Below are 13,210 nucleotides of genomic sequence, written 5' to 3'. Positions count from 1 at the left end.
ATTCATTCATCTTTACTCCTATTTAATAGTCCACTGTCTTAGACTGAGCCATATCAAATTGCTGTCTTTTATTTTATTTATTTATTTTTTTAGGAAGATTAGCCCTGAGCTAACATCCACTGCCAATCCTCCTTTTTTTTTTTAACTTTTTATTAAGATTATGATAGTTTACAACCTTGTAAAATTTCAGTTGTACATTATTGTCTGTCAGTCGTGTTGTAGGTGCACCCCTTCACCCTTTGTGCCCTCCCCCCACTCCCCCTTTCCCCTGGTAGCCACCAATCAGTTCTCTTTGTCTACGTGTTTAACTTCCACCTATGAGTGGAGTCATACAGAGTTCGTCTTTATCTGGCTTAATTCACTTAACATAATACCCTCAAGGTCCATCCATGTTGTTGTGAATGGGACGATTTTATCCTTTTTTATGGCTGAGTAGTATTCCATTGTGTATATATACCATATCTTCTTTCATCTAATCATCAGTTGATGGGCACTTAGGTTGCTTCCACGTCTTGGCTATTGTAAATAATGCTGCCATGAACATAGGGGTGCATGGGACTTTTGGAATTGCCGATTTCAAGTTCTTTGCCAATCCTCCTCTTTTTGCTGAGGAAGGCTGGCCCTGAGCTAACATCCGTGCCCATCTTCCTCTACTTTATATGTGGGACGCCTACCACAGTGTGGCTTGCCAAGCGGTGCCTTGTCTGCACCCGGGATCTGAACCAGCAAACCCCAGGCTGCCAAAGCAGAAAGTGCGCACTTAACCGCTGTGCCACCAGGCCGGCCCCCTGTCTTTCTTTTTTTTTTTTATGTAAAAAATAGTTGAATATCAGCATTTTCTTTGTTCAGCTAATAAGTCCATGTTACAGTCATATATGAATTCTCCTGTTAATGGAGAGTGAGGTGTTTCTACTCTGAGGCCGTTATATATGCATTGTATCTGTGCATCTCCTGATGGGTACCTGCATGCACTTTTTTCCAGGGTGAATACTTAGGAGCATATTGCTGGAACTTGCATATAGAGGGAATGGATCCCTACCTCACAGCATACACAAAAGTCAACTGGAAGTCGATTAAAGGCCTTGAGTGGAAGGCAGAACCTTAAAGCTTTGTTGAGATAGCATAGCAGAACGTTCTGGGGGAAGGGGAGATTTCTTCAGTAAGGTACAGGGGCTTACCCACCCCCCCAGCATGTCCTGATGCCCAGCCCCACCCCATTCCAGGCGAGGTCAGCACCGTGCTGAAGCTGGATAACACGGTGGTGGGCCAGACGTCCTGGAAGCCGTGTGGCCCCAGCGCCTGGGACCAGAGCTTCACCCTGGAGCTGGAGAGGGTGAGCTGTGTTGGGGGGTGCCAGGGCTTGGAGGGGTTCTGCACCTCAGGCACCCCAAGTGATGGCCTTCTTCCTCCTCCTGAGGCACGGGAGCTGGAGCTGGCTGTGCTCTGGCGGGATCAGCGGGGCCTGTGTGCCCTCAAATTCCTGAAGCTGGAGGATTTCTTGGACAACGAGAGGCATGAGGTGCAGCTGGACATGGAGCCCCAGGGCTGCCTGGTGGCCGAGGTACTGCCTGCCCTGACCCTCAGAACAGGCTTCCTGCACCCCTGCTCCCAGTTTGCTAGAAGGGGAAGAGGTGTTTTCAGTCAGTCTCCAGAATTTGATAGGAAAGTACATATAATTAGCCACATTCATGGCCTGACAACCTGGGACTGGTTTTGTTCTGAGGCAAGATAGTTAAAAAAAAAAAAAAAGAAGACATAACATTTTGTCAAGCCAGAAGAATAAAAGCAAACCTGGTGGCGTGTCCTGGAGATTGCTGCCAGAGGCACAGCTGTGTGGAGAGGGCCCTCCCGCAGTAGTGTTGGGGTCCACTGCGGGGCACCCGCCCTCGGCACCACAGACCACAGGGCCTGGCCGGTCTTGGCCGCAGGGCCAGCTGTGCACTGCAGGGCGTGGGGCAGCAGTCCTGGCCTCCACCCACAGGAAGCCAGTAGCACCCCCCAATTTGTGACAATTCAAAAGGCCTCCAGACATTGCCACTGTCCCCTGGTGAGAGCCCGTGTCTGAATGGCACCCCCTTCTGGCCCCCTGCCGTGTGAGGGAGCTCGGTCCTCCATGCTTTGCTGGCATTGACTGGTCACTCGGTGCAACAACCCCGTGCAGGAGGCTGTCGTTAGTCACACTGGACACAGGAGGAAGCTGGGCTCCGAGAGGGAGTGTCACTGGCCCCTCATTTGCCAAGCATCCCTAACAATTCTTTAAATTTGCCCCTTACATGCCCATGTGCCTGTTCTGTGTGTGCATCTGTCTCCTCAGGCGGGAGTTCTTCCGTCTCCTGCTGGAGGAGCTGGGGCGCTGGGTCCATCGCGGGCCCAGAGGTTGGTCCTCAGCCAGTGCGATGGCAGTGGTGCTGGGCGCTGGCCGGCCCTTGCCTCGCCGCCCAGGTTTTCTCTACCGCTCTCTTCTGTTCTTGGGCCTCTCCCAAGGCAGTGTCCAGTGGAACTTTCTGCAGTTCTGTTGTTGATGAGCCTACAATAGTTGAGTTCTATCACAGACAGACATGTTCTGTATCCACCCCTCCAGGATAGTAGCCACTTGAAGCATGGCCAGTGTGACCAGGGAACGGAAATCTTAATTTTACTTAAGTTTTACTAACTTTAAATAGCCACATGTGGCTATTGCTGACCATATCGAACGCAAGGTCGCAGTTGTGTGATTTTAGCACCTTCTAGAAGATGTGCTGGTGCTGGGAGAATCCAGCTAGACCGGTGCTGTCTCCCATGGATGGGCCCCAGTGTGACCTGGTGGGCTCGTTGAATATAGGCTGCTGGGCGCCACCACCAGCGTTTCTGATCCAGTGGGTCCAGGTGGGGGTCCGAGAATCTGCGTTTCCAGCAAGTCCCCAGGTGATGTTGACGCTGCTGGGCTGGGACCACGCGGGGGGCATCAGGACGCTGGACCACGTGGCTGGATGTTTGCTGGAGTTGTGTGTCCATCTTGTTGGGTCAGACCCCTCCCCGCCCTAGAGAGGGGCCTGGTGGCCTGCTGCTTGCCCTCCCACGACGGCCCTTCAGGAGGTGGCCCTGCTGGGCGGCGGAAGGGCGTTACCATCCCTCAGTGCGCTGCATGTGCGCCGCGGTTAGACGCGATGCCCGTGATCGGAACCCCAACACATACGGGTGTGCACCCCTATGCCCCCAGGGCCTCCCACCAAGCTGCCTGGAGGTGGCGAGGGTCCTCACCGGTGGCCCCTCTGCAGGTCACCTTCCGCAACCCCGTCATCGAGCGGATACCGCGGCTCCAACGGCAGAAGAAGATCTTCTCCAAGCAGCAGGGTGAGCAGCTGCCCGGGGCGGGAGGGGCGGGGTCTTGTGGAGGGGCGGGACTGGGCAGGAGGGGCCACGCCTGGGTGGGAGGGGCGGGGTCTTATGGAGGGGCGGGAGTGGGGCGGGGCCTGGGTGGGATGGGCGGGGTCTTGTGGAAGGGCGGGACTGAGGTGGCAGGGCCAGGGTGGGAGGGGAGGGGCGGGCCTGAGTGGGAGGGGCGGGGCCTGGGCAGGAGGGGAGGAGTCTTGCGGAGGGGCAGGCCTGAGTAGGAGGGGCGGGGTCTTGCCGAGGGGTGGGAGGGGAGGGGTGGGCCTGGGCGGGAGGGGAGGAGCCTCGTGGAGGGGCGGGGCCTGGGGGAGGGGCGGGGTCTTGCGGAGGGGAGAGACGGGTGGGAGGGGAGGGGTGGGCCTGGGTGGGAGGGGAGGGGCCTCGCGGAGGGGCGGGGCCTGGGCGGGAGGGGCGGGGTCTTGCGGAGGGGTGGGACTGGGGTGGCAGGGCCAGGGTGGGAGGAGAGGGGTCTCATGGAGGGGCGGGCCCGGGCAAGCTGGGCGGTGACCCTGAGCTGTCCCCAGGGAAGGCGTTCCAGCGCGCCAGGCAGATGAACATTGATGTCGCCACCTGGGTGCGGCTGCTGCGCCGGCTCATCCCCAGCGCCACCGCTACAAGCACCTTCAGCCCCGGGGCTTCTCCGGGGCCCGAGGCCCGGTCCACGGGGTAAGCAGGGAGGGTCCCGGGGTCTCTGTCGCCCCCGGTTGCATCCCGGGGTGGTGGGCCCCAGGCCCCAGAGACACTGCCACCCCTTGTGCTGCAGCGACATCTCCCTGGAGAAGCTGAACCTCGCGGCTGACGCATTGGACAGCTCGCCCCAGAAGAGCCTTGCAGGCCCTGCTTCCAGCCCGTCGAGTCTGGTAAGCCTCCCCCACTTTCCCCTCAGCCTGGCCTGGGCAGCATGAGGGGGCCTCCTTCTCCACTCAAGGCCCAGAGACCTCCGGGAACTTCCCTGGTCACACACCACTTTTCTGCCAGGGTCAGGGCCCACTTCTCTATCTTGGATAAAATCGTGGGCTCAAGAGCCAAGCCTCCTGGGTCCCCATTCCTGTTCTGCCACCTCCTAGCTGTGTGATCTACAGCATGCAGCTTCGCCTCTCTCTGCTCAGGGCACTGCCCTGTAAAATGAGCATGTTTAAAATTCATGTCAAGGATAGAAGTCAAGAGAGTGGTGTTCTCTGGGTGGGGCGTTGCTGGTTAGAGGGGACACGAGGGAGCCTGCAGGGAGAGGGGCGTGTCCTGCATCTGGATCCAGGTCAGAGACCAGCAGCCTTCTCCGTGAAGGCTGTAGAGTCCGTGTGGGCCGGGAGGTCCCAGTGACAACTCGGCAGCGCCGTGGCAGAGGATGGCTGCCCGCTGGACAGGCCCGCGTCTGGAGAAGGCTTGCTGAGGGACGCTGACATGCCAGGGTCACGTTGCCTCCAGGGATCATGAAATATCTTCTCCTTGTGACCTTTGCCCACCCCTTTAAAAACGTGAAAGGTTTTCATGGCTCGCTGACCGTGTCAGACATGACGTTCACGGACCCTGGTCGAGGCGGTGGCACCGGCGAGCTGGCGCCGGTGCCCCTCACAGAGTCCGTTTCATGCCTCATTTGTAAAAACAAGGATAATGATATACGCTTCACGGCATGAGAGGAAATGAAATAGCTCAGTAAATTAGATGAATTTAGCCAAAAAAATCCGAAAGTTTAATAACACCAAATGCTGGGGGGGTGCAGGGAAAAGGCCGTCGGTGGGAAGCGTGCAAAGTGCTGTGTCTCCTTGAGAGGGCGTCGCTCCTGAGTTGCAGTGGACGTGGTCTTGACCCCACGCCTCCACTCCTGGACGCCAGTGGTGGATGATCACTTTAGCCACATAGTGTGGGCGAGAGCAGAACCAACTGCAGGGTCAGCCTAGAGACCACTGCTAAATCAGTGGCAGGATGGAGTAGTATGCAGAGGTGAAAAAGGAGCCTGGGCTCCAGGTGCCGGCCTTGAATGATTTCCAAGACAGCTTGTCCAGTGGGAGATGCAAGACTGGAATGTCGTCAATGGTGGGTGCAAGAAAAGCGGAGCCCGGGCCGGCGCTTTTGCTTGTGTGGGTGTAGAATCTATCTAGAAAGGCCCCCAGGACACCGTTAATGGTGCCAGCACTGGGGGCACTGGGGCAGGAGCAGACAGTGTTTCCCATCGTGCACCTGTCTGCACTGAGTGAATTTTTAGAACTGTGTCTGTAGTGGAGGATGATGGACCAGTAGGTCATTTTCTTTTCCGTTTAAAATGTTTTGATTCTTTTCAAGCTTGTACCCGCGTGTGGGGTAAAGAGTTAAGAAGCTCTGAGGGCTAATGGCAGTCAAGGCAATAAGTGGATAAATGATAAAATATATCAGCAGCATGAGACGTGCTGAGGAGAGAATGAAGCAGAGGAGGGGTAGGAGTTCTGGGGGTTCTGTTAGTTCTCAGCTGACCAGCTGTGAAGGTGACGGTGAGTAAAGCACTGAAGGGGGTGACAGAGGAGCCAGGCAGGTGTCTGGAAAAGAGCCTTCCTGGTGAAGAGACGAGCTGTGCAAAGCTCCTGGGGTGGAAACATGCCTGGTGTGTTCAGGGCACAGTGAAGGGAACAGAGTGGCTGCAGGGGAGTGAGCGAGTGAGGTCTGTGGGAGGGCAGGTGAGGTCGGAGGTAGATAGCGGCCTCAGTGGCCCTCGTGGTTCAGGGTGCCTCTGACTTCCCTCGCTCTCACCTCCTCTCTCCACCAGAGTTCCCCAGTCCGGGAAACGACCACCGCTCCCCAGCTCCCTTCAGAGACCCAGGGGACCCCAGGCCCCGCCTTGTGCAGGTGACACCCTCCCCCGTCCCCACCCCTGAGCCCCGTCCGCTGTCCCTGTCCCCACAGTGTCCTCTCTCCACAGTCCCCTGAGGAAGGCGCCCCTGACCCTTGAGGATTTCAAGTTCCTGGCGGTGCTGGGCCGGGGTCACTTTGGGAAGGTGAGGTGGGGGAGGCCGTGGGGGTTGGGGACCCGGATCCCGGCCCCTTGCTGGCCACCGAAGCCACTGCTGCCCACCCTGGTTCCAGGTGCTGCTCTCTGAGTTCCGGCCCAGCGGGGAGCTGTTCGCCATCAAGGCTTTGAAGAAAGGGGACATCGTGGCCCGAGATGAGGTGGAGAGGTGGGACCCCGCTCGGGCCCTCTGGGAACCTCTGTCTTCTCCTCTGAGGAACGGGAGACAGAGCAGCCACCGCCTTGGAGCTGCCGTGAGGGTGACTCACAGAGTCCCCGCACAGGGGAAGCCGGTGCTGACGAGAGGGACAACAGCCCTTGGAAAGCACCACTGTGTGCCACAGTCAGGGACTCGTCCGTCCCCACAACAGCTCTGCGAGGCACACCGGGACTGTCCCTGTCCTGCCAGTGGTTGAGCACAGCAAGGTTGAGCAAGGTGCTCAAGGTCACACAGCCAGCAAGCAGCAGCTCCGAGATTCAGACTTAAGGACTTGAGTCTGTAGCCTGTGTGATTCGCTGTGGGGCCAGGGCCCTGGGTTCAAACCCTGCCTCTGCCACAGATGAGCTCAGACATCTTGGGGAGGGCACTTTGCCCTTATGAACCTTGGCCTCCCTGTCTACAAAAGGGGAGGAATAAGGCCTTTCTTGCAGGGTCATTGGGTGGATTAAATGAGAGGATGCATCTAGACCATGCTACACAGTGCGTGGCCACATGTAAATGCCCGGTAGAGGCCTGAGATGGTCCACAATCCTCCTGACATGCTTTTCTTAATCAGGAATCCAACTTAGACAGGCTTAAGCAAATAGAGGAATTTATTGTTCTGGATCAGAAAAGTCCGGGAGTGCCGCCTTCAGGTGTGGCTGTATCCAGGTGCTCAGATGCTGTCTCTCAGTTCTGTTTTCCTCTGTATGGACTTTGCTTGCAAGCCCCTCCTGGGGGCAGAGATTTGCTCCAGCCCAGCCGTTTAAGGCTCATCCACCAGCTTTAGCCCTTCTGCCTTAATAATTCCAGCTGAACTCTGGAGACGGAGCCCCATTGGCTTGGCTTCTCCTTTTCTGAGCCAATTCCTGGCCAGGCAGATGGAGTGCTCCAACTGACCCTCCCCTGGCAGTTCCCCAGAGGGACGTTGGGGGACTGTTAGTAGGACAACGGGTGGATTCTAGATGCCTGTTTAGCAGATGAGGCTGCTGAGGTTCAGAGATATTAAGCAGTTTGCCCAAGGTTGCACCGCCATGTGAGGTCCTCAACAAATACCTGGTGACGGAGGACTCTGGGCAGTGTGGGGCAGGGGTGGGGGACTACTGTGGTCTCTGACCCCTGCCTCACCCTGCCCAGCCTGATGTGTGAGAAGCGGATCCTGGCCGCGGTGACGGAGGCAGGACATCCCTTCCTGGTGAACCTGTTTGGCTGTTTCCAGACCCCAGAGCATGTGTGCTTTGTGATGGAGTACTCGGCTGGCGGGGACCTGATGCTGCACATCCACAGCGACGTGTTCTCCGAGCCCCGGGCCATGTGAGCGCCCTCCCCACGCCTCCCCCCGGCTCCTGGAGTCTTGGGGCCTGGGGGCTGTGGAGAATGGGGAGGCCGGGTTGATGCGGTCCCCCGTCGCGGTCCCTCACACCCGCCTCTCTCTGCAGCTTTTATTCGGCCTGTGTGGTGCTGGGGCTGCAGTTTCTCCATGAACACAAGATCGTCTACAGGTGCAGGCGCGCGCTGCCCACCGGGGGCCCTCAGGCTGCAGAGGGGCCCTGACCCCCACTCACCCCTCTTTACTCCCCCACCCCCTCACAGGGACCTGAAGTTGGACAATTTGCTGCTGGACACCGAGGGCTATGTCAAGATTGCAGACTTTGGCCTCTGCAAGGAGGGTGAGGGGTGGGGCGGGGCCTGAGGGGATGGCTTCTGGGGACTAGAAGGGGCTGGAATGGCGTCCCCAACCCTACCAGGTTACCGCCAGCCTGGACCCTGGGACAGGGCTCTGGACCACCCATGCTGGGCTGGCCCAGAGCTGGAACCCCCGCCCCATGTCCTCCTGGGCCTTGCTTCCCCAGGGATGGGCTATGGCGACCGCACCAGCACGTTCTGCGGGACCCCAGAGTTCCTGGCCCCTGAGGTGCTGACGGACACGTCATACACACGGGCGGTGGACTGGTGGGGACTGGGCGTGCTACTTTACGAGATGCTGGTCGGTGAGGTGAGGCCCCAGGCTGCCCCACCCTGCCTGTCCTTGGGGTCATGCTGGAACCTGTGTGCGCCCAGCGGTGGGATCAGAATCCGCCTCCACCGCGTGCTGTGGGATCGGGGCGGTGGCTTCCTCCCTGGCCTGTTTCAGCATCTGTAAAATGGGGTACTTCCCCTCCCATGGGAGCCATGTGAGCGGAGTGCTTGGGCTGGGCCGGGCTGGGCGTGGAGGGGCCTGATTTCCCTGGCTCTCCCTGTCCCCAGTCCCCATTCCCAGGGGACGACGAGGAGGAGGTGTTTGACAGCATCGTCAACGACGAGGTCCGCTACCCCCGCTTCCTGTCGGCCGAGGCCATCGGCATCATGCGCAGGGTGAGGACCCCCCAGCTTGGAGTGGGCGTGGGGAGGGGCTCTGGGGCCGGAGGGGAAGACTGACGCAGTGCTCCCTCCGCAGCTGCTGCGGAGAAACCCAGAGCGAAGGTTGGGGTCCAGCGAGAGGGACGCCGAGGATGTGAGAAAACAGCCCTTCTTCAGGGTGAGGCCACTCTCAAGGACCCGGTCACCACCCCCGGTCTAGGGCTCCCTCCAACGTCGGCCCCACCCCCTTCTCTCCCTTCCTTCGCCCCTCTGACTCTCCCACACACACATCTGCCCCAGGCTGGCCTGCTGGGGAGCACTGCCCTCTGCCTGAGCCCAGCCTCCCCGACTGACCAGCAGCCCCCTTCCCTGCCTGTTGTGAGCCTTCCTGAGCCCCCAGGCCCCCCGCTTTCCCTCTGCCTTGTGACTCCATGTCCCGACCCCTGCAGCTCCGGGGCTGGACCGGGTGCAGGGACACCGCCCCCCCCCCTCCCCCCGCTGCAGTCTGGCTCCCGCCTCCCCTGCTGACCTGTCCCCGCCCGCCCTGCAGACTCTGGGCTGGGACGCCCTGCTGGCCCGGCGCCTGCCGCCGCCCTTCGTGCCCACCCTGTCGGGCCGCACCGACGTCAGCAACTTCGACGAGGAGTTCACGGGCGAGGCCCCGGCGCTGAGCCCGCCCCGCGACGCGCGGCCCCTCTCGGCCGCGGAGCAGGCGGCCTTCCGGGACTTCGACTTCGTGGCTGGGGGCTGCTAGCCCTCTCCCCACCCCCGCCTCCCGAGCTGTTAGTAGTTTTTTAAACGGCCTTGGGGTTTGCCCCATCCATGCATCTCGGCTCTTATTGTACGCAGTAATGGGGGGCACGGGGCGGGGGCCGGTGATGGCGGGGGTGGGGGGTGTGCCCAGAGGCAGAGGCTTGCTGGGGCGGATCGGATGGGTGGCTGGGTGCAAGGGGAGTGGTAGGGAGCTGCCCGGGGTTATGGTGGGGGTCAGCTGAGGCGGATCAGGGGACCGGGGGCTCGGGACTGTGACGGTGGGCCGCGATGGGATGGGGTCCGAGACCGCGTTGAGGGATGTGGGGTCTCGAGGCTGCGATGGGATGTAATTTGGGGCAGGGCCTTGCGGCCGTGTTGGGGGAGCTCGGAGGCATCGTGCGCGAGAGGTTGCTGGCGTCGGTTCCCGCGACGCCAGGAGCAGGATCGTCCCCCAAAGCCCCTCGCTCCACTCGGGCAGAGCCCCCGCCCCCGGGCTGCGGCCGCGGCGCTGCGCGCATGCTCCCGCCGCTCCGGCTTCGCGCCCGGCGTCTCCGCGCCCCCGAGCGGCCACAGCGCGCTGCAGCCCCGACGGCACGCAGCGCCCGGGCTGGGCCGCAAAGTGGCTTTGCTCCCCGAAGGCTCCGCGCTGCACCCCGGGCGCGGCCCGGGGTGGTCTGGCTTAGCCGCTGGGCCTCGGGGCACGCTAGAAGTGGCTGAGACTACCGTGTCGGGAGCTGCGCAGCGAGCTGGCCTCCCAGGCACTCCGGGTTGGACCCAGCCCCGCGGGGCCGCCCTTGGCGCCAGCCCTCAGGGGCAGGAGGCGAAGCAGCTGGCGCAGCACGGCCTGGCGCAGCAGGATGTACACCCAGGGGTCTAGGATCTGGTTCCACGAGGCGAGGCGCACGGCCAAAAACAGGGGCCGCTGCAGGGAGCTGGCGCCCCAGCCCCCAACAGCCAGCACCACCAGCACCTGCGAGAGAAGCCGGTGTGAGCCGGTGGGGGGTGGGAGGACGGTGTCAGAGAAGGCGACCGGCGAGAGGGGGGTCTGGGGTGGGAGGGAGCGCGGCTGGAGGGAAAGGGGCTGGGGTGGGGGGCGCCACAGGGGCCGTAAATGGGAGTCTGCGTGGGGAGGAGCCATGTATAGAAAGAGGCGAGTAAGCTGGCCCTTAGAGGGCGTGGCAGAAGCAAAGGCCTTCAGCAGGTGTGGGCTCGGCAAGAAAGGAGGGAAAGTCTCAGGTATCCCGAAGCTCAGGGGACTGAGGGGAGAAGAGAAACGGGGAAGGTGGTAGTGGACGGGGACGACGGGATGAAGCTTCGGGTACCAGAGGGGTGGGGCTGGAGAGGAGGCTCCCATGGGTCGGTGAGCTACGAAGACCCCGGGGAGGAGTAAGATAAGGAGACGTGGAGGACGAGTGGGACTTCACAGGGAGCGAGCAAAGGGCAGGCGCTTTGACAGCGGGGCCTCGAGGGGGCGGGCCCTGGCCTGGGAAGGGAGGAGGACGCAGGTGTCTTAGGACGCAAAGGGGTGGGAAGGGCCACGGAAGGAGCGGGAAAAAGTACTGCCGGAGAGGCATGAGCGCCCCTCACCAGCAGCGGGCTCCAGCAGATACACGACACCACCATGATGCCCACGAGCTGGCCCACCATCTCCACGTCGTGGGCGCGGGCCCTGCGCGCTGAGCCACGGCCTGGGGAGCCGCCGGAGGCCGAAGCGACGGACGAGGCAGACGAGGCGGAGGCCGAGCGGGGTCCGCGCGCCCCCCAGGGACGGCGGCCGTCTGAGCCGGAGGCCGGGGGGCGCCGTCGAGAGCGGCGGCGCCAGCGGGCGCGGAGCAGGGCCAGGCCGCTGAGCGTGTTGCACACGAGCGCGGAGAGCAGCGCGGCCAGGCCGAGGCCGGCGAAGAGGCCGGCGAGCAGCGCCTGGCGCCAGCCGCCCGCCGGGCCCAGGCCGATGAAGCACCACGTGCCCGGGTACTGCAGCTCGTAGCGGCCCACGCGCGCCAGCGGCAGCAGCGCCACGGCCAGGGCCAGGGCCGCCAGCCCCGCCAGCGCCAGGCGCGCGCGCGCCGCCGAGACGCGCGCCGCGTGCAGCAGCGGCCGCGTGACGCCCACGCAGCGCTCCACGGCCATGCCGCAGCCCAGCAGCAGCGGGCACAGGCCAAAGAAGACCATGCAGCCGCCCAGGAAGTGGCAGGCGCCGCCCGCCGGCGCGCGGCCCGCCGTGTACAGACGCAGCACCAGCGCGCCCGGGATCACGTGGCCCGCCAGGTCGGTGGCCATCAGGCTGGCGACGAACAGCAGGAAGGTGGCGGCCGAGCGGCGGCGCCGCAGGCGGCCCGAGGCCTGCGCCAGCAGCGCCAGCGCCAGCACATTGGACACGGCGCCCAGCGTCATGGAGAAGATGGGCAGCGCCGGCGACGCGCCCGCCAAGCCCGCCGGCTGCCCGGCCGACGCGTTGGGGGCCGCGGGCGTCGCACACGTGGTGGCCTCTCCCGCCAGGCTCAGGTTGAGGGGCCCGCACCGGCTCATGTCGGGTGCCGGGGCTGGGGCTGCGGAGAGGGGGGCAGGACAGGTGAGGCTGGCCGGGCCCAGCGCCATTTGACCCCATGGCGTTCCTCGGCGGACCCTCTGCCATAGCAACTCCAGATGACCCTGGCTGCCCCATTCCTGATCCCTCCTCCTCCTCTGCCTCACTCTGCCCTCACTGCCCGCCTCTCTGTCCACCAGGCTCCCCGGCTCCAGCCCTCCGTGTCTCTGTCCGCACCTCTGGGCCTCCCAGACCCACCTCTGACACCCACCTCCCGTGTTTACACCACAGCAAATCCTTGGCCCCTGGCCCCATCTGATGCCCACTGACCCATTTCTGATCCGAGGTTCCCACCTGACCCCACTGCCCCACCTCTGCCCATCACTGTGTCACTTTACTCCAATCCCATCCTTGATGTTCACAGCCCCACCTCTGCCACCATGGGCACATCTCTCCCCACTGCACTCTCTGCCCATGGCCACATCTCTGTCTCCACAGCTCCGTCCCTGTCCCTGTCGATGCATCTCTGTCTCCATGGTCCCATTCTGTTCCCACGACCATATCTCTGTTCCTATGGTCCCATTCCTGTCCCCACACTCCCATCTCTGCGCTCCCTTGCTGTCTCTCACCCGGCCGTTACCCCTGGTCTCAGCTGCCTCATCCTGGACACCCACAGTTCCACTGCGGCCAGCTCCATATCCCTGCCCCAAGGCTCAAGGCCGACCCAGGAACACCCAGCCTTGGTACACTGGTGGTGAGGGCTAAGAAGGCAGAGCTGCCTGCTGGTTCAGATGGGAAGGGAGGATGGACAGACAGTAAGACCCGCAGGGACAGACAGAAGGGGCTGAGAGTCAGAGAACACAGGACAGACTGCGGTAGCCATGGCCCCATCCTTCTGTGCCCTCCCTCCCCACTGGAGACCCTCGCCCCAGCCTTCTTACCCAGCACTGCCTGGGACCCGGGGTCCCCATCGCCTGCCGCTGGACCCCTGCTTCCCGCTGCGCCCACACCCGCTGCGCCCGAGCTCTCCAGCGGGCCGCTC

The 13,210-nt window shown here is 62.2% G+C and overlaps 2 protein-coding genes and 1 long non-coding RNA gene across 6 annotated transcripts in view; 1 reads left to right on the top strand and 2 right to left on the bottom strand.

Annotated features, from left to right (window-relative positions):
* PKN1 (protein kinase N1) overlaps positions 1-9,715 on the top strand; it is a 22,926-nt gene extending 13,211 nt beyond the window's left edge. For all 3 annotated transcript variants that reach the window (XM_023645206.2, XM_023645205.2, XM_023645204.2), the window contains exons 8-22: positions 1,224-1,333; positions 1,418-1,561; positions 3,258-3,333; positions 3,897-4,038; positions 4,136-4,232; positions 6,110-6,189; positions 6,263-6,338; positions 6,427-6,518; positions 7,686-7,862; positions 7,988-8,050; positions 8,142-8,218; positions 8,402-8,544; positions 8,796-8,903; positions 8,986-9,066; positions 9,439-9,715. In XM_023645206.2, the coding sequence (XP_023500974.1) occupies positions 1,224-1,333; positions 1,418-1,561; positions 3,258-3,333; positions 3,897-4,038; positions 4,136-4,232; positions 6,110-6,189; positions 6,263-6,338; positions 6,427-6,518; positions 7,686-7,862; positions 7,988-8,050; positions 8,142-8,218; positions 8,402-8,544; positions 8,796-8,903; positions 8,986-9,066; positions 9,439-9,642 (1,670 nt within the window). In that variant the 3' untranslated portion in view covers positions 9,643-9,715. The remainder of the gene's footprint in view (positions 1-1,223; positions 1,334-1,417; positions 1,562-3,257; positions 3,334-3,896; positions 4,039-4,135; positions 4,233-6,109; positions 6,190-6,262; positions 6,339-6,426; positions 6,519-7,685; positions 7,863-7,987; positions 8,051-8,141; positions 8,219-8,401; positions 8,545-8,795; positions 8,904-8,985; positions 9,067-9,438) is intronic.
* Positions 1,088-2,481, bottom strand: LOC138925131 (uncharacterized). The gene is made up of 2 exons (XR_011440921.1): positions 2,274-2,481; positions 1,088-1,616 (listed from the first exon to the last, which is right to left on the bottom strand). It is a non-coding gene; the product is annotated as an uncharacterized lncRNA (long non-coding RNA).
* On the bottom strand, positions 9,708-13,210 carry PTGER1 (prostaglandin E receptor 1). Of its 2 annotated transcripts, XM_023645209.2 has the most exons (3): positions 13,110-13,210; positions 11,229-12,190; positions 9,708-10,611 (listed from the first exon to the last, which is right to left on the bottom strand). In XM_023645209.2, the coding sequence occupies exons 2-3, from the start codon at positions 12,168-12,170 to the stop codon at positions 10,345-10,347; spliced, it is 1,209 nt and encodes a 402-aa protein (XP_023500977.1). In that variant the 5' UTR covers positions 12,171-12,190; positions 13,110-13,210; the 3' UTR covers positions 9,708-10,344. The 2 variants fall into 2 exon arrangements, with proteins under 2 accessions (XP_023500977.1, XP_023500976.1); XM_023645208.2 differs by lacking the exon at positions 13,110-13,210 and having other exon boundaries at positions 11,229-12,370.

The sequence above is a fragment of the Equus caballus genome, chromosome 7 (genome assembly GCF_041296265.1).
Source record: "Equus caballus isolate H_3958 breed thoroughbred chromosome 7, TB-T2T, whole genome shotgun sequence".
NCBI classification, from domain to species: domain Eukaryota; kingdom Metazoa; phylum Chordata; class Mammalia; order Perissodactyla; family Equidae; genus Equus; species Equus caballus.
The sequence above is the reverse complement of the archived record's forward strand: the minus strand, read 5'-3'. Positions and strand labels throughout refer to the sequence as shown.

Excerpts from the sequence above, each read along its gene's own strand:
- PTGER1 (XM_023645208.2), bottom strand. The coding sequence starts at position 12,239 with ATGGCGCTGGGCCCGGCCAGCCTCACCTGTCCTGCCCCCCTCTCCGCA. Across the intron at positions 10,612-11,228 it reads TCTGCTGGAGCCCGCTGCTG|GTGCTGGTGGTGCTGGCTGT; the intron begins GTGAGGGGCGCT and ends CTTCTCTCGCAG.